The 22,489-nt window shown below is 40.6% G+C and overlaps 1 protein-coding gene across 5 annotated transcripts in view; it reads right to left on the bottom strand.

Annotated features, from left to right (window-relative positions):
• afg2a (AFG2 AAA ATPase homolog A) overlaps positions 1 to 22,489 on the bottom strand; it is a 378,594-nt gene that overhangs the window by 305,058 nt on the left and 51,047 nt on the right. For 4 of the 5 annotated variants that reach the window (XR_011353718.1, XM_069925225.1, XM_069925223.1 and 1 more), the window contains exons 10-12: positions 15,825 to 15,979; positions 6,539 to 6,748; positions 407 to 460 (exon numbers count right to left, since the gene is read on the bottom strand). Coding sequence is in view for 4 of the 5 variants with exons in the window: in XM_069925225.1 (XP_069781326.1) it covers positions 407 to 460; positions 6,539 to 6,748; positions 15,825 to 15,979 (419 nt within the window). In the remaining variant the exon portion in view is untranslated. The remainder of the gene's footprint in view (positions 1 to 406; positions 461 to 6,538; positions 6,749 to 15,824; positions 15,980 to 22,489) is intronic. The other variant, XM_069925226.1, reaches the window with a different exon arrangement.

The raw sequence follows: 22,489 nt of genomic DNA, 5'->3' as shown, positions 1-22,489 counted from the left end.
AAGCAACAAACTGTAGATGCTGAAAATCTCAATAAAAATGTTTGAAATACTTAACAGATCAGGGAGCACATGCAGAAGGAAATAGTCATTTCAAGTTGATCACTGTTCATCAGAATCATGAATAATGAGAAATCAAGGATGTTTATCTTACAGTGAGAGGATAGCAGAAAGTACATTTGATAAGGTGCAGACGAAGGGCATAGGCTCAGAGAGAAATGGTTTTATTATTTGAAAAATATTGCAGAAAGTATTATGTTCATTTTTTTTCTCTAACAAAGTATTTGAAACAACTGTGATAAAACAGCATTTCAATTCAATCCTGTATTTGTAAAAAAAATTATTTTCACATGATAGAACCAAGCATCTAGAAATGCAAAGTAGGTACAGTCACGCTTGCCCAACCTACCTCTCTCACACCCCGCTCAGATTCTCCAACGTATTTACTCATTAATTCTGGTCCCTATAAAGAAAGCACATGGTTATTTACGCATAGTTCATGGGAAACAAACTTTAACAAGGATTTTTGCATTCCTTTATAAACAGACTCCCAGTAAGCCAAGGCTGGGCCAGGAGAGGTCCAATGAGGCATGACCTACCCCAGAGGAGGGGGTATCTGTCCAGGTATTCTGGCAGGGAGTTTGTGGGGTGGGGGGGGGGGGGGAAAGTAAGTTGACTGTGACAGGGAGGAGAGGCTGGAGGGGATCCCCAATGTGGGGAACAAGCCCTACCTCCACCAGATGGAGAGTCAGCACCAGGCAGCGCAGAAGTTCATACCCCAGCAGCCACTCTCCCATCCTGCCACCAGCGATTGGGAAGAGAGGAGAGGAGAGTGAGAAGGGAAGCAGAGCTGTGGGCCCCCTGGTCTTACCCTGCCGCAGGGGCTGCTTTGCATTGGGTCACTTCCCGCATCATGTGCTCGGTGCAGGTACCTGCAGAGACCAGTGGCAGCAGCATTCTCGAAGAGAACACATCAGAAACAGGTGCAGGAGTTGTCCATCTGGCCTGTGAAGCCTGCTCCCACATTCAGTGAGATCACAGCTGATTTGGCCTGGCTCAACTTTGCCTTTCCCCCCCCCCCCCCCCCATAGCCTTTAATTCCCTTACAAAAATCCATCTTACTGTATCTTAAATATATTTAAGGAGGCAGGCTCTACTGCTTCCTTGGGCAGAGATCTCCACAGGATCAAGTCAGGATTTTGAAAATATTTAGTATGTACTTTTTCATTATTGAAATTATAAATTAGTTTAAAAGCTACATCTTTGGCTTGGCTTCGCGGACGAAGATTTATGGAGGGGGTAAAAAGTCCACGTCAGCTGCAGGCTCGTTTGTGGCTGACCAGTCCGATGCGGGACAGGCAGACACGATTGCAGCGGTTGCAAGGGAAAATTGGTTGGTTGGGGTTGGGTGTTGGGTTTTTCCTCCTTTGCCTTTTGTCAGTGAGGTGGGCTCTGCGGTCTTCTTCAAAGGAGGCTGCTGCCCGCCAAACTGTGAGGCGCCAAGATGCACGGTTTGAGGCGTTATCAGCCCACTGGCGGTGGTCAATGTGGCAGGCACCAAGAGATTTCTTTAGGCAGTCCTTGTACCTTTTCTTTGGTGCACCTCTGTCACGGTGGCCAGTGGAGAGCTCGCCATATAATACGATCTTGGGAAGGCGATGGTCCTCCATTCTGGAGACGTGACCCATCCAGCGCAGCTGGATCTTCAGCAGCGTGGACTCGATGCTGTCGACCTCTGCCATCTCGAGTATCTCGACGTTAGGGGTGTGAGCGCTCCAATGGATGTTGAGGATGGAGCGGAGACAACGCTGGTGGAAGCGTTCTAGGAGCCGTAGGTGGTGCCGGTAGAGGACCCATGATTCGGAGCCGAACAGGAGTGTGGGTATGACAACGGCTCTGTATACGCTTATCTTTGTGAGGTTTTTCAGTTGGTTGTTTTTCCAGACTCTTTTGTGTAGTCTTCCAAAGGCGCTATTTGCCTTGGCGAGTCTGTTGTCTATCTCATTGTCGATCCTTGCATCTGATATTGAAATACATGTATTTCTTAATATTTATAAATGTTCCCTAATTTTTTTCATGTCTTGCGGTTCTCAAACTGAAGTTTATCGTATGTGGCTATTATGCTAAGCAAGTTTGGTCACTCCTGCCTAATTACTTCAGCAAACAACACCATTCTTGTCATCAATTTAACAGTTGTAAATGCATTAGACAGAGTACTGATTTGGTCCTCCAGTCTGGACACTCAGAGGGGTGTACAAGTGTATTTTATGAGGAATTTGTTATTGGCACACAGTAGACCCATAGAAGGTAGAGCAGCAAGATAGGAAATTCTCCTGAAGGAGCTCAACAATCAACTTTGCATCCTGGCAAGCGTGAGCAAGAAACCCACCTGCTGATCACCTTAGAACCTTCCCTCAGCTGATGAATTAGTAATCCATCTTGAGCATTACACTGGCTCAACACCTCCTTCACAACCTTCAATAGAATGAACTTGCTAGTGAAATGTAGAGGTTAAGGGCAACAGGGAGGGTTGCAAAAGGAAAGGAGGGTTGCACTGCTGATCAGGAAGTACAGTAATACTCAAGGGAACTACAAACCATTAAGCTTTACATCAGTAGTAGGGAAGCTGTTGAAGATACGGAGGGAAAGATTAATGTTCAAAAGCAGGGATTGATTGGAGTTGTCAACATATTTTTGTGCTGGAGAGATTATTTCTCACAAACTGGATCAGGTTTTTGAAAGGGTAACTATGAAAATTGATGAATGCAGAGCCAGAGACTTGGTTTATGTGGGCTTCAGTAAGGCTTTTGACAAGGTCTCTCATGATAGGCTAGTACATAAGGTTAAGGCACAAGGGATGTTGGCAAACTGAATCTAAAATTCGCTGGGTGATAGGAGGTAGAGGATAGTGGTGGATGACATTTTTCTGATTAGAAGTCTATAACAAGTGGCGCCCACAGGGGTAGCACGGTTGGCATAGTGGTTAGCGCAACATCATTACGGCATCAACGATTGGAACCGCGGTTTGAATTCCATGTTGTCTGTAAGGAGTTTGTACATTCTCCATGCCTGTGTGGGTTTCCTCCCACCATTCAAACGTACTGAGGGTTGTAGATTAATTGGGTGCAATTGGGTGGCACAGGCATGTAGAGTGAAATGGCCCATTACCATGCTGTATGTTTACATTTTAAAAATAATTCAAAGCAGCAATCGGCTCTGGGATCTTTGTAGTTTGTAATACATACATACATACATATGAGAATGTCGGTGCCATGACTAGTACATTTGCAGACTACACCAAAATTGGCAGAATTGTAGATAGCAAATAAGATGGTCTCAGAATACACACACACACACACACACACACACACACACACACACACACCACACACAAGAACAGAAGCAGCCACTAGGCCCATCAAGTCTGTTCTGTAAAACTACACTAAGCTGCTCTACAATAGATCAAATTTCCTGCCTTTTCCCCATATCCCTTGATGCCCTCACTAATGAGATACTTGTCTATTTCTTGTTTAAATACTCGCAGTGATCTGGCTTCCTCCGCTGTATGCGGCAGCGAGTTCCACAGATCCACAACCCTCTGGCTGAAGTAGTTCTTTCTAATCTCGGTTTTATATGGATAGTCTCTACTTTTCAGACTATGACCCCCTTGTCCTTGATTCACCCACCAAGGAAAACAAACATCTTACCTGCATCCACCCTATCTAAACCTTTCAAAATAAGAAAACCATCTATGAGATCTCCTCTCATTCTCCTATACTCCAATGAATACAACCCAAGAGCTGCCAAACGCTCCTTGTACATTAGCCCTTGCATTCCAGGAATCAGCCTAGTAAATCTCCTCTGCACTCTCTACAACAACATCACATCCTTTCTAAGATAGGGGGCCCAAAACTGTACGTTAGCCCTTGCATTCCAGGAATCAGCCTAGTAAATCTCTGCACTCTCTACAACAACATCACATCCTTTCTAAGATAGGGGGCCCAAAACTGCACACAGTACTCCAAATGAGGTCTCACCAGTGCCCCATAGAGTCTCATCAACACATCTTTACTCTTGCACACTATTCCTCTTGAAATGAATGCCAACATAGCATTCGCTTTCTTCACTACCAATTTCACCTGGTCATTAACTTTTAGGTTTCCTTGCACGAGGACACCCATGTCCCTTTGCACATCCGAGGTCTGAATTTTCACCCCATCCAAACAGTATTCTGCTTGTTTGTTTCCACTGCCAAAGTGTACAACTGTACATTTCATCTGCCATAATTTTGCCCAATCTCCTAATCTGTCTATATCCTTCTGCAACTTTACGGTTTCTACTACACTTCCCACTCCGCCATCTATCTTGGTGTCATCCGCAAATTTGGCCACAAAACCACTTATACCACAATCCAAATCATTAATATAAATTGTAAACAGCAGCGACTCCAATACTGACCCCTGTGGAACACCACTAGTTACAGGCAGCCATCCAGAACGGGAACCCTTAATTTCAACCCTTGCTTCCTGCCTATCAGCCACTTCTCTATCCAGTTTAATAACTTCCCTGTAATTCCATGAGCCTTCATCTTATTTAGCAGCCTAATATGCGGCACCTTATCCAAAGCCTTATGAAAACCTAAATAGATAACATCCACAGCCTCTTCTTTGTCGATCCTACTTGAAATTTCTTCAAAAAACTCTAATAGGTTGTTCAGGCAGGATCTACCCTTTAAAAAACCATGCTGACTTGGACCTATTCTGTTATGCATCTCTAGGTATCTCACCTCATCCTTGAGGATTGACTCTAATATCTTCCCAACCACTGACGTCAGACTAATCAGCCTATAGTTTCAGTGGAACGTAGATTAGCTGGAAAGCTGGGCAAAACAGTGACAGGTGAAATTAAATCCAAGTGTGAGATGAGGCACTTTAGAAAGGCAAACTGTGTTAGGAGTATTGAGTAAATGGCAGGAACCTTAAAACTTAAAAAGTACTGGTGTTCAGAGGATTCTTGGGGCGCAAATGCATAGTTCTGAAAGAGGTGACAACTGGATAGGATAGTAAGAAAATAAACTTGGAATATTTGCCTTCTACGTCCATAACTGTACATTCATATCTTCTTCTTTTCTTTGGCTTGGCTTCGCGGACGAAGATTTATGGAGGGGGTAAATGTTCACGTCAGCTGCAGGCTCGTTTGTGGCTGACAAGTCCGATGTGGGACAGGCAGACACGGTTGCAGGGGAAAATTGGTTGGTTGGGGTTGGGTGTTGGGTTTTTCCTCCTTTGCCTTTTGTCAGTGAGGTGTGCTCTGCGGTCTTCTTCAAAGGAGGTTGCTCCCCGCCGAACTGTGAGGCGCCAAGATGCACGGTTTGAGGCGATATCAGCCCACTGGCGGTGGTCAATGTGGCAGGCACCAAGAGATTTCTTTAGGCAGTCCTTGTACCTTTTCTTTATAAAGCATTGGTTATACCACACGTTGTGTACCATGTATCGTTCAAATGCTAAACTATGAGGATTTGGTTGTAAAAGAGTAAATAGAGTAGAGATTCACCCTGGAATTGCCTGGAATGAAGGGCTAGAATTCTAAGAGATTGGATAGACTGGGTTTATTCTCACTGGAATGTAGGAGAATGAGGTCGTGTGGCCTTATAAGGGTTTATAAAATTATTAGAGGCATGGATTCAATTGATTGTAGTATGTCCATCCCAGGGCAGGGAGTCCATAAATAGACACAGGTTTCAGGTGAGAAGAAATTTCAAGAAAATCTGAGGATAGAGATTTCCTCTGTGTGTAAGAGGGTAGTGAATATCTGGAACAAGCTGCCAGAGGAGGTAGCAAATGCAGGTGCAATTGCTTCGTTTAATAGGCATTTGGACAGATACTTGGATAAGAATATGAAGATATGAACCTAATGCAGGGCAAAAGGGATTAAAATAAATAGGTATCAGGGTCTGCATGAACAAAATGGGCCCAAGGGGCCAGCTTCTAAAGTTATACAATTCAGCAATGCCCAAACAAAAAAAAATTAGAAAGATGCATTTAACTGCAACCTCATTGCCAAGGTCCAGGTACTCCTATTGCTCTTCGGTTACTCATCTTGTGTCCAGGTTTGGCCCAAGGCTAAAAAAGAGGCCCACTATCCATTTCAATTCAGCAGAATCCAAGCTAAGCAAACTTGGGTTTGAAATGAACAGCAAATGCTTACTCTGACGGGAGACATAAAGGAGAACCAATACAAAGCTTTACAAAGGCATCAGTGGATCCTCGTTTTTACTTTGTGTTGGTGCCAGCTTTTGACCCAGGAGCTCATCTATTTGCTTTACAATGTTAAAAGTACTAATATAAAATAAATTTATGGCCAATCCATAATTACAGAATCAGTCTTCACTTACAACAACTTTGTTAATATCAAAAATACATTGCTCTTTTTAAGAAAATTGCACTTTCCAAAGCAGAGCTTTTTAAGAAGAATTCCAATTAAGTACTATGACACTTTGTGTCACAACCTGCTGATCGATTTGTCATTTTCACTGAATTACCTTCACTGCTAAGAAATTCAGTCCACTTTCATGAGCTAAAGCTTTTGCAATCATCGTCTTGGAGCACCCAGGAGGTCCGTAAAGAAGAATTCCTTTAGGAGGCTGAATTCCCATTCTGGCAAAGGATTCTGGATGTTTTAGTGGCCACTCAACTGCCTGTCTGAGCTTCAGCTTCACACTTTCCATCCCTCCTATGTCTGACAAGGACACCTAAATAAGAAATTGATTAATGCAGGATCAGCTTCTGTGAACATTTTTATTTCACAATACTTGGAAATTAAGCAAACATCGTTTGTTGCTCTCTGTTATAGTCCATACCATAAAATGATTTACCAAGACCAATGAGAAACATGGGCAATTAAATTACATACACAACTCCAAATTTCTGATTCCACAATACCATCCAAGAACCATCCAAGCATATTTAAAACTTTTAAGAATATCTGTTGTCAATTATGATTCTACATGGAGATCACTTTTTTAAAAACATTTTCTTAAAGGTATAAATTTGAGTATAAATGTCCAAGCGTTCAGTTTTCATCAAAAAGTCTTAAGAATTCAATCTACCGCTTAAGCAATATCCAGACACTTTCCAAGACGGAAATCTCAGCAAAAGTAGATGCATTACCATCACAAGCATTAAATCTCCATAAAAATGGAATAAGTGAGACATTTTGGAAATAGGATAATTACGAAGTGAATTTATGTTTTGACAACTGTTACAAACTAACAAACCTTTGTTAGTACTAACACAGAAACAACAATGGAAGATTCACCAGACAGTGGTAGATTCAAAATCATAGTTTTTATTAAACTATTAAAAAACATAACATTACTCTAAATTTAATGTGTGCGGGTGAGTGTGAGTCTCTATTAAAGTCCAAAACTATTTCAGTTTAAACTCGAGTCTGAAAAGTCCATTTTAAAGTCCAGTTTCAAACTTCCTGTTGATCTTCAAGGTCTTAAAATTGTGATTCAGAAGTAAGAATGAAGGACCCAATTTCTTTCACACTCACAGGTCTTTTGAGGAGTTTAGAGATATATTCTTCCCACAAGTGTTTTCACAAATTTCCTCTTTAAACAGGAATGACCATCTTCTGGGCACATGAGGCTGCTTCTCTTTTCTTAAAAGAGCAGTCTGAAATGGTCTTATTTATTTAAAAGCCATTTATGTTGTGGATCTCCTATAATAAAGATAATATAATACAGCATCTCCCTCTCTTTCTAGAGATTACAGTCCTAGTCCTGTCTTTCCAAGATATCAAGTGTTTCTTCAATCTTATCATTCAAAAATGTCCCATTTATTCAGTAATGGGGGCCTGATATCATGTGACCTTACATCAGCACAGTTTCATTTCTGAAAAACCTCCTCCAAACCACTTACATCCATAACAACATTTGACCTCACCTTTGTTTCAAGAGGTTTAAATAGTTTTATGATTTCACAAAGTCTAGGCACATGTCACTCAAATGGTACTGAGTTTGCATCAGTTGCTAGCATAATGCTTTTAAGAACACATTGTCCTGAAATCAATTAAAAATCCACTTCTGTTTCATTATTGGCTTTGTACTGCTGCGTCTCCAAACTGACACTCTTTCTCTTAGCGCCATGGTGTTTTTGCAAATGTGCTATGACCTGTGTGTAACCCTATAACCACCCATAACCAACTTTACTAAGACATTTTCATATGAAATATAGTTTAACATTAACCTAAATCAATGGTTTTCAAACTGCCCCCCTGAACCCACATTCCACTTTATGCAATACCAATGCCACAAGTGCTCTGTGATGAGTAAGGGATTACTTAAGGTGGTATGTGAGTGGGAAGGAAAGGTTGAGAATCACTGCTCTAGACCCAATTGTTATTGAAATATTTTACTTGAGAAAAATTGTGATTGGCCCATTTCCTTTGGAGTTCTGAAACTGTGCACATAATGAGTCAATTAGGTACAATTAAAACAGTTATTATCAAACCTTTTTCTTTCCACTCATATTCCAATTTAAGTAATTCCTTACTCATCACAGAGCTCTTATGGCACAGGGATTGCTTAAGGTGGAATGTAACTTTAGGGGGGCAGTTTGAAAACCACTGACCTAAATATTAATATTAACACAGATCCAACAAGTCCACATCTCAGAAATTTAATTTTGGAGGAAATGATAGGAAGCTAACATTGCCCTCATTGGAAAGTGACCATAAGAAATTCTGAAACCAGAGAACAGATGGTATACCAAGATGAATCTTATTCTTCCTTACAGCTGTTATCTGGATAAGGAAATTAGCATTTGCTTAGACTTTGATTACATAGGCTACCCAGCCTGTAAAGACCCTTCAGAATCTTATATGTTTCAGTCAGGTTGTCTTTCACTATTTTTAACTACAGAAGATACAAGCCCAGCTTGTTGAATCTACTCATTCCAGATACTAGTCTGGCACAGTGGTTAGCGCCACACTATCAGCGATCAGGGATCAGGGTTCAAATCTGCCGCTGTCTGCAAGTCCTCCCCATATCTGCGTGGGTTTCCTCTGGGAGCTCCGGTTTCCTCCCACCCTCAAAAATAATGTACATTGTTTGTAGATTAATTGGTGTAATTGGGTGGCATGAGCTCATTGGTTGGAAGGGCTGTTACTATGCTGGATCACTAAATTAAATCTTCTGTGAACTGCTTTCCATGCATTCATGTGATTGTTTACATAAAGATGACAAAACTCAACACAAAATTCCAGATGTGAAAACCACAAGAATATAGTGATCGGGGATTCTATAGTTAGGGTGGGGGGAACAGATGAGAGGTTCTGTGAAAGAGATCAAGTATCCCAGATGGTATGATGCCTTCTTGGTACCAGGGTCTGAGATACTGCAGATAGAATTCTTGGCATTCTCAGGAGGGAGGGTGAACAGCCAAATGTTGGGTCCAATGACATGGGGAGGAAAGATGAGGAGGTCCTGAAAGGAGAGTTCAGGGAACGAGTTAGGCGTTAGGTTGAAGGATAGGACCTCCAGGGTTCTGATCTCTCAATTGGTACCCATGCCATGTGCTAGTGAGGTTAGAAATAGAAGGATAATGCAGTTTAACATGTGCTAAAGACATATGCAAGAGGGAGGGCTTCAGGTTTCTTGATCATTGGACTCTCTTCCAGGGAAGGTGGGACCTGTTCCAATGGGTTGGTGTGCATCTGAACTGGAGGGGGACTAATATCCTTGCGGGAAGGTTTACTAGTGCTGTTCCAGTGGGATTAAACTACATTTGCAGCAAGACAGGAACAAGAGTGCCAGAGAAAATAGAAGAGTGGAGGAGGGAAGAAGTCAACAGGTTGTACGTGGTGTAGATTTTCTTAAGTGCATCTATTTCAATACAAGAAATATTGTAGGAAAGACAGATGAGCTTAGAGCATGCCTTGGCATGTGGAACTATGACATTGTGGCCATTAGTGAAACTTGGTTGCAAGAGGGGCAGGACTGACAGCTCAATGTTAGGGTCTTCCGTTGCTTTAGACAGGATAGAATTTGGGGGGGGGGGGGGGGGAAGAAGAGAGAGGTGGTGAATGAAAGGCAGAGGAGTGGCATTGCACGTCAAGGAAAATATCATCGCTTTGCTCAGGCAGGACAGACCAGAGGGCTTGTCTACTCAGGATATATGAGTGGAGCTGAGGAATGGGAAAGGTATGACCACATTCAAGGGATTGTATTATAGACCACCCAATAGTCAGTGACAATTGGAGGAGCAAATCTGTAGAGAGATAGCAGACAGATGCAGGAAATGCAAGGTTGTGATAGTAGGAGATTTTAATTTCCACATATTGACTGCGACTCCCATAATGTAAAAGGGCTAGAAGGCTTGGAGTTTGTCAAATGTGTTCAGCAAAGTTTGCTAAATCAAAATATAAAGGTACCAACTAGAGAGAGTGCAATACTGGATCTCCTTTTAGGGAGCAAGACAGGACAGGTGACAGAAGTGTGTGCAGGTGAACCTTTTGGGTACAACGATCATAATGCCATTAGTTTCAAGTTAATTATGGAGAAGGGTAGGTCTGGGCCTCGGGTTGAGATTCTAAATTGGAGAAAGGCCAATTTTGAGGAAACTAGAAAGGATTTAGAATTGAGATAAGCTATTTTCAGGCAAGGATGTGCAAGGTATGTGGCAGACCATCAAAGGTGACATTTTGGGAGTACAGAGTTTGTATGTTCCTGTCAGGATTAAAGGCAAGATTAGCAGGCATAAGGAACCTGGTTTTCAAGGGACATTGGGGATCTGGTTCAGGAGTATACCAAGTAAAGGCAACATGGAGCAAATAAGGTTCTTGAGTTGTATAAAAAATGCAAGAAAAACCTCAAGAAATAAATTAGGAAGGCTAAAAGAAAACATGAGGTTGCTTTGGCAGACAATGTGAAGGAGAATCACAAGGAATTCTACCGGTATATTAAGAGGAAAAGGATTGTAAGTGATAAAAGTGGTCTCCTTAAAGATCAGAGTGGTTGGTTTTGTATGGAGCAAAAAGTGATAAGGGAGATCTTAAATATTTTTTTCATCAGTATTCATTCAGGAAATAGGCACAGAGTCGTGGGAAGTAAGGGAAACAAGCAGCGAAGTCATGGAACCTATACAGAATAAAGAGGAGGAAGTGCTTGCTGCCTTAAAGCAAATAAAGATGCATAAATCCACGAGGCCTTACAACATATTCCCTCAGACCATAAGGGAAGCAAATGTAGAAATTGCAGGCGCTCTGGCAGAAATATTTAAAATGTCCCTAGCCACGGATGTGGTGCATGAGGATTGGAGGGTAGCTCATGTTTTTGTTTAAAAAAGGCTCCAAAAGTAATACTAGATATTATACGCCAGTGAGCCCGACATCAGTCATACGTAAATTATTGAAAGCTGTTCTAAAAGATCACATATACAATTATTTGGATAGCCAGAAAATGATTAGGAATAGTTAACGTGGCTTTGTGCATTGGAGGTGGTGTTTAACCAATCTCAGAGTTTCTCAAGGTTACCAGGAAAGTTGACGAGAGAAAGGCTGTGGAAGTTGTTTACATGGACTTTCATAAGGCCTTTGACAAGGTCCCACATGGGAAGTTTGTCAGGGAGATTCAGACACTAGGTATTCATGGTGAAGTAGTGAAATGGATTCGACAATGATTGAACGCAAGAAACCAGAGAGTATTGGTGGATTAATTGCTTCTCAGACTGGAGGCCTGTAACTAGTGGTGTGCCTCAGGGATTAGTGCTGGGACCATTGTTGTTTGTCATCTTTATCAATGATCTGGATGATAATGTGGTAAACTGGATCAGCAAGTTTGCAGATGACACAAAGATTGTGGACAAAGAAGGTGGTTTTCAAAGCTTGCAGAGGAATCTGAACCAGCTGGAAAAATGGGCTGAAAAATGGCAGATGGAATTTAATGCAGACAAGTGTGAGGTTTTGCATTCAGGAAGGTAAAACCAAGAAAGCACGTACATGATGTACGATAGGTCTCAGAGGAATAAGGTAGAACAGGGGGACCTGGAAATACAGATACATAATTTCCTGAAAGTGGCATCACAGATGGATAGCATTATAAAGAGAACTTTTGGCATATTGGCCTTCATAAATCAAAGTATTGAATATAGGAGTTGGGAAGTTATGGTAAAGTTGTATAAGGCATTGGTGAAGCCAAATTTGGAACATTGTGTGCGTTTTGGTCACCTAACTACAAGATATCAATAAGATAGAAAGAGTGCAGAGTAGATTTACTGGGATGTTGCCTGGACTTCAGGAACTGAGTTACAGGGAAAAGTTAAACAGGTTAAGATTTTATTCCATGGAGATTTAATAGAGGTGTTTAAAATTATAAGGGGGATCGACAGAGTTAATGTAGATAGGCTTTTTCCACTGAAAGTAGGTGAAATAGACTACACAAAAGAGTCTGGAAAAACAACCAACTGAAAAACCTCACAAAGATAAGCGTATACAGAGCCGTTGTCATACCCACACTCCTGTTCGGCTCCGAATCATGGGTCCTCTACCGGCACCACCTACGGCTCCTAGAACGCTTCCACCAGCGTTGTCTCCGCTCCATCCTCAACATCCATTGGAGCGCTTACACCCCTAACGTCGAAGTACTCGAGAGGGCAGAGGTCGACAGCATCGACACAGAGTGGTGGGAGTGTGGAATGAGCTTCCAGCAGAAGAGGAGAATGCGGGCTCAATTTTAACATTTAAGAAGAATTTAGACAGGTAGATGGATGGGAGAGGTATGGAGGGCTATGGACTGGGTACAAGTCAGTGGGACTAGGCAAAAAAAAAATGGTTTACCACAAACTAGAATGGCCCAAGAGGTAGGTTTCTGTGGTTTAGTGTTCTGTGGTTCTAAAGTTCTACTGAGCAGCTGGAGGGAGTCAGTGGTTCAGACAGCATGTATGGAGAAAATTGGTCAATTTACACCTTGGTTTGGGACCTGCTGTTAAGGGTAAAGTTGGAAGGAGAAATAGCAAGCATAAAAAGACATTGGAATAGCTGATTCACAGAGAAAAGAAAAAAGCAAAAAGGCAAGAGGGTAAGACGAGTCTGGTGGTGGCACATGCAAAAGTCAAAGAAAGATGTGCCAGGCCAGTGGGGTGAAAAGTGATGACTAAAGGATCTCTAACCTTGATCTTTCTGGTGAGAATGGAAGTGTGTGAAATGGACGGGATACAGAAAAGAGCTTATCAGTGACAGTTGGTGGGGAGGGGATGGAAAGAGGGAGAGCAGTATTTCTTGAAGAAACAGGATAATTCAGATATCCTGGAGTGGAAGGCCTCAACCCAGGAACAGATGTGGCAAAAGTGAAAGAGCTGGGATGAAAGGGATTCTTACAACATATGGGTACTGTTCAAAACAAATTAAAAGTTAATCCTTTGAACTCACTTTCAATTTTCAAACTACTCGCTCTTGAGGGTTTAAAAAAAACCATAGTCCTTGCCTAAAGAACATAATAGGGTAAAATTTGACTGGAAAGTTAGAAAACAAACAATGCAAATTAATGTCCAAAACCCTAATGTTTGCCCAAATTACATTATTTTCTCTAATTAAGAAACAATTAGATTGTCTCTTCCTTTTACATCAACAAATGGCAGATACTCTTAGATTCTGTATCTTGATCAATGTGGTTTATAGTGTGAAAAATAAAAAATTAAAAAAAAAACAAATGGCAGATACGTTGCTGGATTATCACAACTGGAATAATTACCATATTTAATGTTCACTGTTGTTTCTTTGCCTTACCAATGTGCCAGCAACTTGCTCAAAAATAATTGAACATAAAATTTGGAAAATTTCCCACAGCTGAAGATTAGAAAAAATACCACTTTCTGAACCAAGTACTCTTTACATATATTAGCTCAGCTCATACTGCAATAGAATAACACATAAACAGAAACCTGTTGAATAAATAGATGCGTGTCAGTTTACTCTTCAGAGCACCTGATGCAACAAAACAATGGATGAATTCCATAAAGATACTGTTTGATTACATAGACCCCTCAGGAGAAGTAGCTATAACCACTTTTAACCAACCTCCATATTCCTTCACACACTTGAATTGGTAGGCAAGCAGAAGGCATAATTTTCCATCACAAAGGATAGTATTCTTTCATCATTAAGCATGAAAGCAAACAAGTGACTGCCAACTTCATGGCTCCCTTCACAGCTCCCTTATTATGTCTCAGCCCATCTTGCCAATGCTCTTTCATCAAAGAGACTGCACAGCTACAGCTGGAAGATCTGGCTCCTGATACCTCTGCATCACCCTAAAGCACCACAGAAGCTCTCATACAAGGGTACTTTGTGTACATAAAACAAATGAAATGTATCGCAGCATACTGGAACAAAGGTTCTATTATTTTGGTTGCCCTGGAGGTAAATGTCTGTATGCACCCAAGATGGTTGGCATTATATTTTCCCTCCCGAGACTTTGAACCAGCACAAGTTTCCACTTTTCTGATGGCAACAGTCACAACTCAATGCAATTACTTTCCAAACTACTATTAAAAACCAAGTCATGCTACTGGTCTGTGAAAACAAGTGTGAATAATGATGGCATGTCTGCAAGGTTTGTAAAATAGACACAATGGTATGTGAATGTTGCAGAATCAGTCTGAAAATCATAATACGGAGCATCAAATCACCTTGGGACTTCAGCCAAATCTGACCAGTCCAGTTACATGTCAAAAGAAATCTCACTCATAACCATTCTATTATTTTTATGAAGGACCTGTACTACATATAAAATTGAACATGAAAAGTAACAGAAAGCCAAGATTAACATATTAAACAAGGTCTAGTAATGTAAAATTATTAATAACTGTTGATCAACCATTGAACCTGAAGTACTGTCCTTGGATTTCTGTGAGTTTGGGTTAAAGAGGGTCAAAGATCAATGTTGGGGAGAGAAAGCATGTTCATTTTTAGTAATTAGAAGAAACAGAGAAGAGGTGAGGTGAAAATATAATCACCTAGACGGTAAAAGAAGCAAAAACTCCACACTATATTTAAACAGTACTTACATGAGTACTTGACCAACAGGGCTATGGATCAAGGGCTGCAAGATGGCATTAGGTTGGGTAGGGTTTTTTTTAAATACTTTCTTAAAAATGGAAAGCTGAATGGCCTCTTGAGTCATCAATTCTCTATGGTTTATCCCTTTCGTTGTGATTTGAAAAGAACATTTTTTAAAGATTAAATTTAAAAATGTAAACATGCATCTCTTCTTTTCTCTCACAAATCTCACTGTCACTATATGCACTTGTATTCATTTTCACTATATTTTCACCACTAGCGGACCTTGATTAGATGTGCATTAGCAAATTCAAAGTTCAGCACATCCAAGATAGTTCACTAGGCCAAAAAGGAAGGGTGCCAAATAATAAAAATAATCTTAAAATATTAATCAAAGCACCACAAATGCTGAAAAGCCATTCTATATTTTAAAATATGAAATTCTCTCTGTTTCATTCAGTTAAGCAAAATACTAAAAAAGTGCCCACTTTCAAACTGGTTAGGTTGTGGTACAGCTTCAATTTATCAATACCCAAAGTAACAAAATAACTTGGGCTCCAAAATATTCTTTGGATATCAAATAATGCTTCATCCTCCCATCTTTTCCTTTCAGGTATCTTAAGATGCACATGTTCTTCTTACAATGACATGGAATTGTGCTCCAAAGTCAAAGCCATGCATTTTCTCAGTAAACAGAAAAGTCTTATTCATCAATATGTAAACAAAAATATTCAGGAATTACTTTTTTTTTCATGCAAACAACTTACTTTTGGCACATCTATAGTCACTTCTCTCATGGCACTAGGCCTGACATCATTCATCGCTTGCAGGAAATCATTAAAAGTTATCTTCACTGAACTGGCCAACTTATTGTCTGAAGGGTCACTACAATCCCCAAGTGCTCGACGCAAAGCATGCAGACCTGTAAGAAAATAAAGATTTTTGTGGGTCAAATATCTTGAACATTACATTTTTTTAAACAAATGTGCTCAGTTAATTCTAGTTTATCAGTTGAGTATTTCTTCAAACATGCTAAAATGGTTTAAAGATAATTAATGATTAAATAAATAAAATAACGTGCATACTCCTTACTTCAAATTTTAAAATAACCAATGAAAACAGTAACCAAATGTTGCATAACACAACTTGCATGGCAGGTTAGTCTGGAAGGTTAGATCACATGGGATCCAAGATGAGCCGTCCAACTGGATTCAAATCTGCCTCAGTGGAGGAGTCAAAGGGTATCTGTGGAGTGCAGATTTTCTGAATGGAGACCCGTGAACAGTGGTGTTCTCCAGGCATCAGTGCTGGCCCATGACTGTTTATTATCTACATCAAAAATTTGGATGGCAATGTAGTGAATAAAATTAGTTAACTTGAAATTACACCAAAATTGGTGGTGTAGTGAATGATATCCAAGTTTACAACAGGATGTAGATCATTTGGGAAAGTGGTTCAAGGAGTGGCAAATGGAATATAACAGCAACAAGTGTGAAACTCAAACCAGGGTGGGACTTGCATGATAAATTGTGCAGCCCCTGGAAAGTGAAAGATCTTGGTGTACAAATGTACAGTTTCATGAAAGTGGTAACCCTGACGGGATGGTGAAGATACATGGCATACTTTCCTTATTGAGCGCAGCATTGAGTAGAAAAGCTTGGATCACTGGTGATACCACACTTAGAGTTCTGTGTGCCGTTCTGGTCACCCAATTATAGGAAGGATACAAGTTGGAAGGAATGCAAAGGAGATTCACCAGAATGTTTCCAGGACCAGAGCATTGAAGTTATAGCAAGAGGTTTTATTCCCTAGAATGCAAGAGTTTGAGGGATGTCCATATAGAGGTTTACAAGATCATGAGTGGAATGGAAAACAGGATGCTTGCAGTCTTTCCCCCCCCACCCCCAAAGTGGGCAACTCCAGAATTAGAGGGCATTTGTTTCAAGTAAGAAGGGAGAAATTTAAGAGGGACCCAAAGGGGAACTCTTGTCAAACTCAGAGGCGGTTTGCATCTCAAGTGAGCTGCCAGAAGAATCTATAGAAACAGATACAATTATTATGTTCAAAAGACATTTAAATAGAGGTATGGATAAGAATGATTTAGAAGAATATGGACCAAATGGAGGGAATTGGGACCAAGCCAAAACACCAACTTTGTTGGCATGGATAAGTTGCTGTATAACTCCATATGTATGAGGGTCTTAGTAAATGTCTTGATTAAATGTCAAAATAGGAATAGTGGTATGTTTTCCTTCTGATTTAATTAGTTGTGGTGAAACAGGGGGAGAGTTCTGCAAAAGACAGAAGACATTATTAAAATCTTATTTGCACAAGAAATTTATTGTTGTCAAGACCAACACTTAATACCCTTTCCTAACTGCCCAAGAAAAATCCTGGGTAACCTTAAACCAATCCAGTGCCTGTGGTGAAAGCAGTCCCATGGTACTCTTAGGAGGAGAGATCCAGGATTTTTGCCCATCTGTAGTTAATCAGTATAGATTCATTCCTGTCAGAATATTGTGGTTTGGTAGCAAACTTCAAGTAGCAGCATCCTGATCAACAAGTGCAACAGAAAAAGACAATGACTGGAAAATGCAGTCTTAACAGATACCTTGATGAGTTGTAGCTGTACATTCCGCAGATGTTATACGACACACCTGCAGAATACACAGCCACTAACTTGGGCTTAAGAAGAGCTTCCACAGATGCAGTTTCCCCATTGAGGAGTACACCTGAAGGTCAACATGTCCTCTGACAAGCTCTTAACTTCGCCTCCTCATTCTTCTGGCAGGCTGCCGTCTGCCTCTTTTGCTGTATCATTCTGGAGATGGAGAACTGCTATTGATTCCTCCATCTCTACCAACCAGCAGGTTCTGGGTAAAATGTACAACTTGAGAATGTCATCTCAAGAGGAACTACAGCACTGGCATAAATACAACTGCCAAAGTGTTTTTACAACTTGCTCAATACAAATCAATCACCAATTAAATCTTCATGCCATTAAACTGGGGGGAAGAAAATTGACAGCCTGTTTGAGCTTGACAGATAAACAGCACTGAAAAAACTCTTTTCTTGATGCCCTGACATTCAGTCTCAAGCTTTCTATGCAAGGAATGCTTGAGTGAAAATATGACTATTCCCTCCCACTTATCTTTACAGTTCATCTGTAATGACCCAGCAATGCTTCAATTGATTTCAAATTAACTCACAATTATTTTCCAAAACATTCAGAAATAATCTTATTATTGAAAAGATAACTTAGGTAAAAGGTAACTGCATAGCTTTCTATTTCTAGTCATTCTACCTGCAAGCCAGAATCTGCAATCTAAACAGCAGTGGAAAACTTTCTCTCATGTCTTGAAGTAAAGCGTGGGAAGATGATTGCACCAGCACCCAGTCTGAGATAAATTACTGATACTTTCGTGCAAGTGTAGGACCCTGCACAGTATTACTTACTGATCAAAGAAGACATGGATTTAACTAAGTGAAATATTGAACCAAATAGCAAAACATTCATAATGAAATTCTAAAAGAAAATTGCCCAACTACAAAAGAAATCACCATTTCCACACATCTACATTTTTGCTGGTAATCATATCGAAATGATTGATTTCAGGTTATCACATTCAAATATTCATTAGTTACGTATTCAAAGTTTAATCTTTGTTCATATTCTTCACTTAACAGTAATATAAATTATTGAAAAGGTTCAGTTCTTTTGCACGTAAACTCTTGCATCGACACCAACAAACTTCTTTTTCATTTAACTGAGATATCAGAATCAACGTTTTCTTTTAAAACATTTCCAGAAGCAAATCATGTACACTCAAAGATCAACAAACATTAAAGCTCCAAATACTGATACCCAAAGTTTCACTCAATTGTGTTTTTTTTTAAACTTTATAGTGACAAATATTAAAAATATATTAATCTCACGGCAGTCAGCTAATGAACACAAGTTCCTCTACAAACAGTATTAGTGCATTAAGAGCTCCCCCTACTGAATCAGTGCAATATATTTGCACTTAACTCAGCCACACGGTAGGTAGATTCATAAGGTTTCTTAACCAGCGTCAGGTTAGGAATTGTGCACTTTGAATATATTTCTTATAGAAAAGGTGAAAATTCTCAGCTGGCTTGACTTAATTTTGAAAAACAGTCATGAAAAATGTACCAATACAATTTCCATTTGTTAATCTCTGCAGTACATTGACAACTTTAGATAGTTACAAGGCCAATATGAGAATAAAACCAGATAAGCAAACAGAAAGAAGTCAAATTTCAGAGCGAAGACATTCCAAGACCAGTGCCTGAACATAAATCAACTTTGCATATTATTTTCATTCAATTTTTCTGCCACTACCCTGTGCATTGTTTCAGCTAGAAATGAGACCCTTCAAAACTCTGTCCAAGTGCAAAAGTAAATTTTAACCATTAGGTTATGATAGATTATTCTACAGTCAACATGTATGCAAAAAAATGTCAATAACTGGCAATCTAAAGCATTAAATGTCATCCCAGTTAAGATAAGTCAACTCCGCAATGACCTTTCTTGTCCGAGTTTAGCCACCCAGCAACTGGATATTATTCTCTTATAGTTCTGAACCAAACCAAGATTCATGCAAGGTGGATCAATTCAACATTGACCAAATATACACAGATCACAACAAAATAGGTAATTAACTGTTTATTTCATTTAATAAAATGGAGTATCATACCTTGAAACCTGCAAGAAAACACAAAGTATAGGATTCAAAGCTATACTATCAAACCAGCTTAAAGTAAAAGAAATAGTTACTGGAAGGACAGAGCATTCTTCAAACTGCCATAATAATGACAGCTTCCGAAGATTACAAGGATAAGATAAGCATAAATCCACACACACATGCAAGGCAAAGTCACAGCCAAGCAAGTTTAATTCAAAGATATCTGCCTATCAAACAATCGTAGTGAAATCAGGCAGTTTCTATGGCCAGTAAAACAGAGTGGACTCGATGCTGAAGATCCAGCTGCGCTGGGTGGGTCACGTCTCCAGAATGGAGGACCATCGCCTTCCCAAGATCGTGTTATATGGCGAGCTCTCCACTGGCCACCGTGACAGAGGTGCACCAAAGAAAAAGTACAAGGGCTGCCTAAAGAAATCTCTTGGTGCCTGCCACATTGACCACCACCAGTGAGCTGATATCGCCTCAAACCGTGCATCTTGGCGCCTCACAGTTCGGCGGGCAGCAACCTCCTTTGAAGAAGACCGCAGAGCCCACCTCACTGACAAAAGGCAAAGGAGGAAAAACCCAACACCCAACCCCAACCAACCAATTTTCCCCTGCAACCGCTGCAACCGTGTCTGCCTGTCCCGCATCGGACTTGTCAGCCACAAACGAGCCTGCAGCTGACGTGGACATTTACCCCCTCCATAAATCTTCGTCCGCGAAGCCAAGCCAAAGAAGAAAAAAAGAAAAAAGAAGAAAACAGAGTCAATGGTTCAGAATAATGAACATTCACCAGATCGGAAAAAAAGACAGCAAACAAGGATATTTTAAGTTACAAAGAAGGAAGAGAATGTTGATGATAGGGTGTAAAGACCAAAAGGGAGTGAATGGTATAACTGTTGGAGTGCTAGTTGGGAGAGGATAATCAAAGGTTGTTATTTGCAGTTGATCTGTATGAGGTAAATAGAGAAGATAAATAAAATCAGGAATGAGAGAAAAAGGCTGAAACAGATCCAAAACAGCAATTGCTAGAAACTAATAAATGAGAATATTGGAACTATTCAGCAGATCATCTCTGGAGACAAAGATAGAATTAACATTACAGGTTAATAGCCTTTCATCAGAAATGGGCAGTTCTGACATAAACAACATAGTCTCAACCCACATCTTCTTTCTCTATTCTCTTGCCACTTACAACCATGACAACCCTGTTCCCCTCCGTCACTTTGATAATTTCCAGATACCAACAAGAATGTTATCAACATAGCCATTCAATCCCTCCACACCAGCAACCCACAACAGCATACCCTGAGGGACCTTCTTTGAACAGAGGTCCAGCAAGCCCCCTCCACAATGACCCAACTTTTGCCTCACTGAACTCTTTCTCATATTGAGCAACTTCTAACTTCACTGTCTGGCCTCAAATCAAAGTTGAACCCAAAAGTCCAAGCAATGTCTTACTCTGCCTGGGATTTATTGAACAGGTCCATTTCTGACTTTTCCCTTATTTAAATTTAGCACCTCCATTTGAGGGGATAGTTCATAACCAAAGCCATTACATGCCTCAGACTCCCACAGCTACCTTGATGACACCTCCTCTCACCCTGCTTCCTGCAAGGACACAATGCTATTCTCCTGGTTTATTTGGCTTTATCACAATTGTTCTGATGGTAATCCCTTCCATAACATTCTATTCATCTGCTCAGCATCTCGAGTGGTGGAGATTGCCAATCTGAGTGTGGTTGCCGTCCACCTAGTTGAAAGTAGTCAGAGTTTGGCAATGTTGGAGTGAGTGGATATTTAAGGTCGTCTTACACGGTTTTTCAGGATCAAGGATGACTTTCTTTCCATCCAGAATGGGAGGTAACAACAAGGTCAAGTGAAAACAAATAGACTTCACAGGACAACACAGTCATCACTGTGGTTAGTGCACAGTTCGAATCCGACGCTGTCTATGAGTTTGTATGTTCTCCTCCAGGAGCTTCAGTTTCCTCCCACTTTCAAAAAACCATATGGGGGTTGTAGGGTAATTGGGTGTAACTGGGTGGCACAGGTTTGTAGGCTGGAAGGGCCTGTTACTGTACTGCATGTCTAAAAAGTATCTTATGGTCAGGCAGATGGATACTTTAGGAGATGATGCAACTCAACCACAGTTTCACCATGCTCCTGCCAGAGTTGCAGGTTGCCAGCCATTTTAATTCCCCTTTCCCTCACTTCTTTCATAGTCTTTCCTCTATTTGCTCAGTCCTGAAGCAGAGTTTTGACCAGAAAATTTTACTATGTTTTTCCCTTCAGGACCCAGCAGTTTTTTTTTAAACCATCATTCTCACCCTCTCTACTTATCCTATTCCAGCACTGGCAACCTTTGCCTTTTTAAGTCACCCACTCCACCCTGTCCAACTCATCTTCCTCTACCTGATCCATTTGTTTTTCTTGCCTCTCTCCCTTTGTCTGGCATCTGCTAATCTTTTGCCTCTGGGCATAATATACCATCTCCATCTGGTTCGCCAATCCCATGTGGGACCCCTGCCTAACCCCTCCCACCCTGTCCTTGCACCAACTTCCCTCAGATCTGATGAAAAGTTTCAGCTTGAAAGGGCAACCCTACCTTTTCTCCAACCGCTGCTGATGACCACAGAGTTCTTCCTTCAGAAGATTGTTTGGCTTCAGCTTTCAGCATATGCAGTCTCCTATGTGTCTTATGTTAGCCAAGGACTCTGGAT

This window comes from Narcine bancroftii, chromosome 3, assembly GCF_036971445.1.
Source record: "Narcine bancroftii isolate sNarBan1 chromosome 3, sNarBan1.hap1, whole genome shotgun sequence".
Taxonomy (NCBI): Eukaryota; Metazoa; Chordata; class Chondrichthyes; order Torpediniformes; family Narcinidae; genus Narcine; species Narcine bancroftii.
Note: the sequence above shows the minus strand (reverse complement) of the source record. Positions and strands in the feature narration are given on the sequence as shown.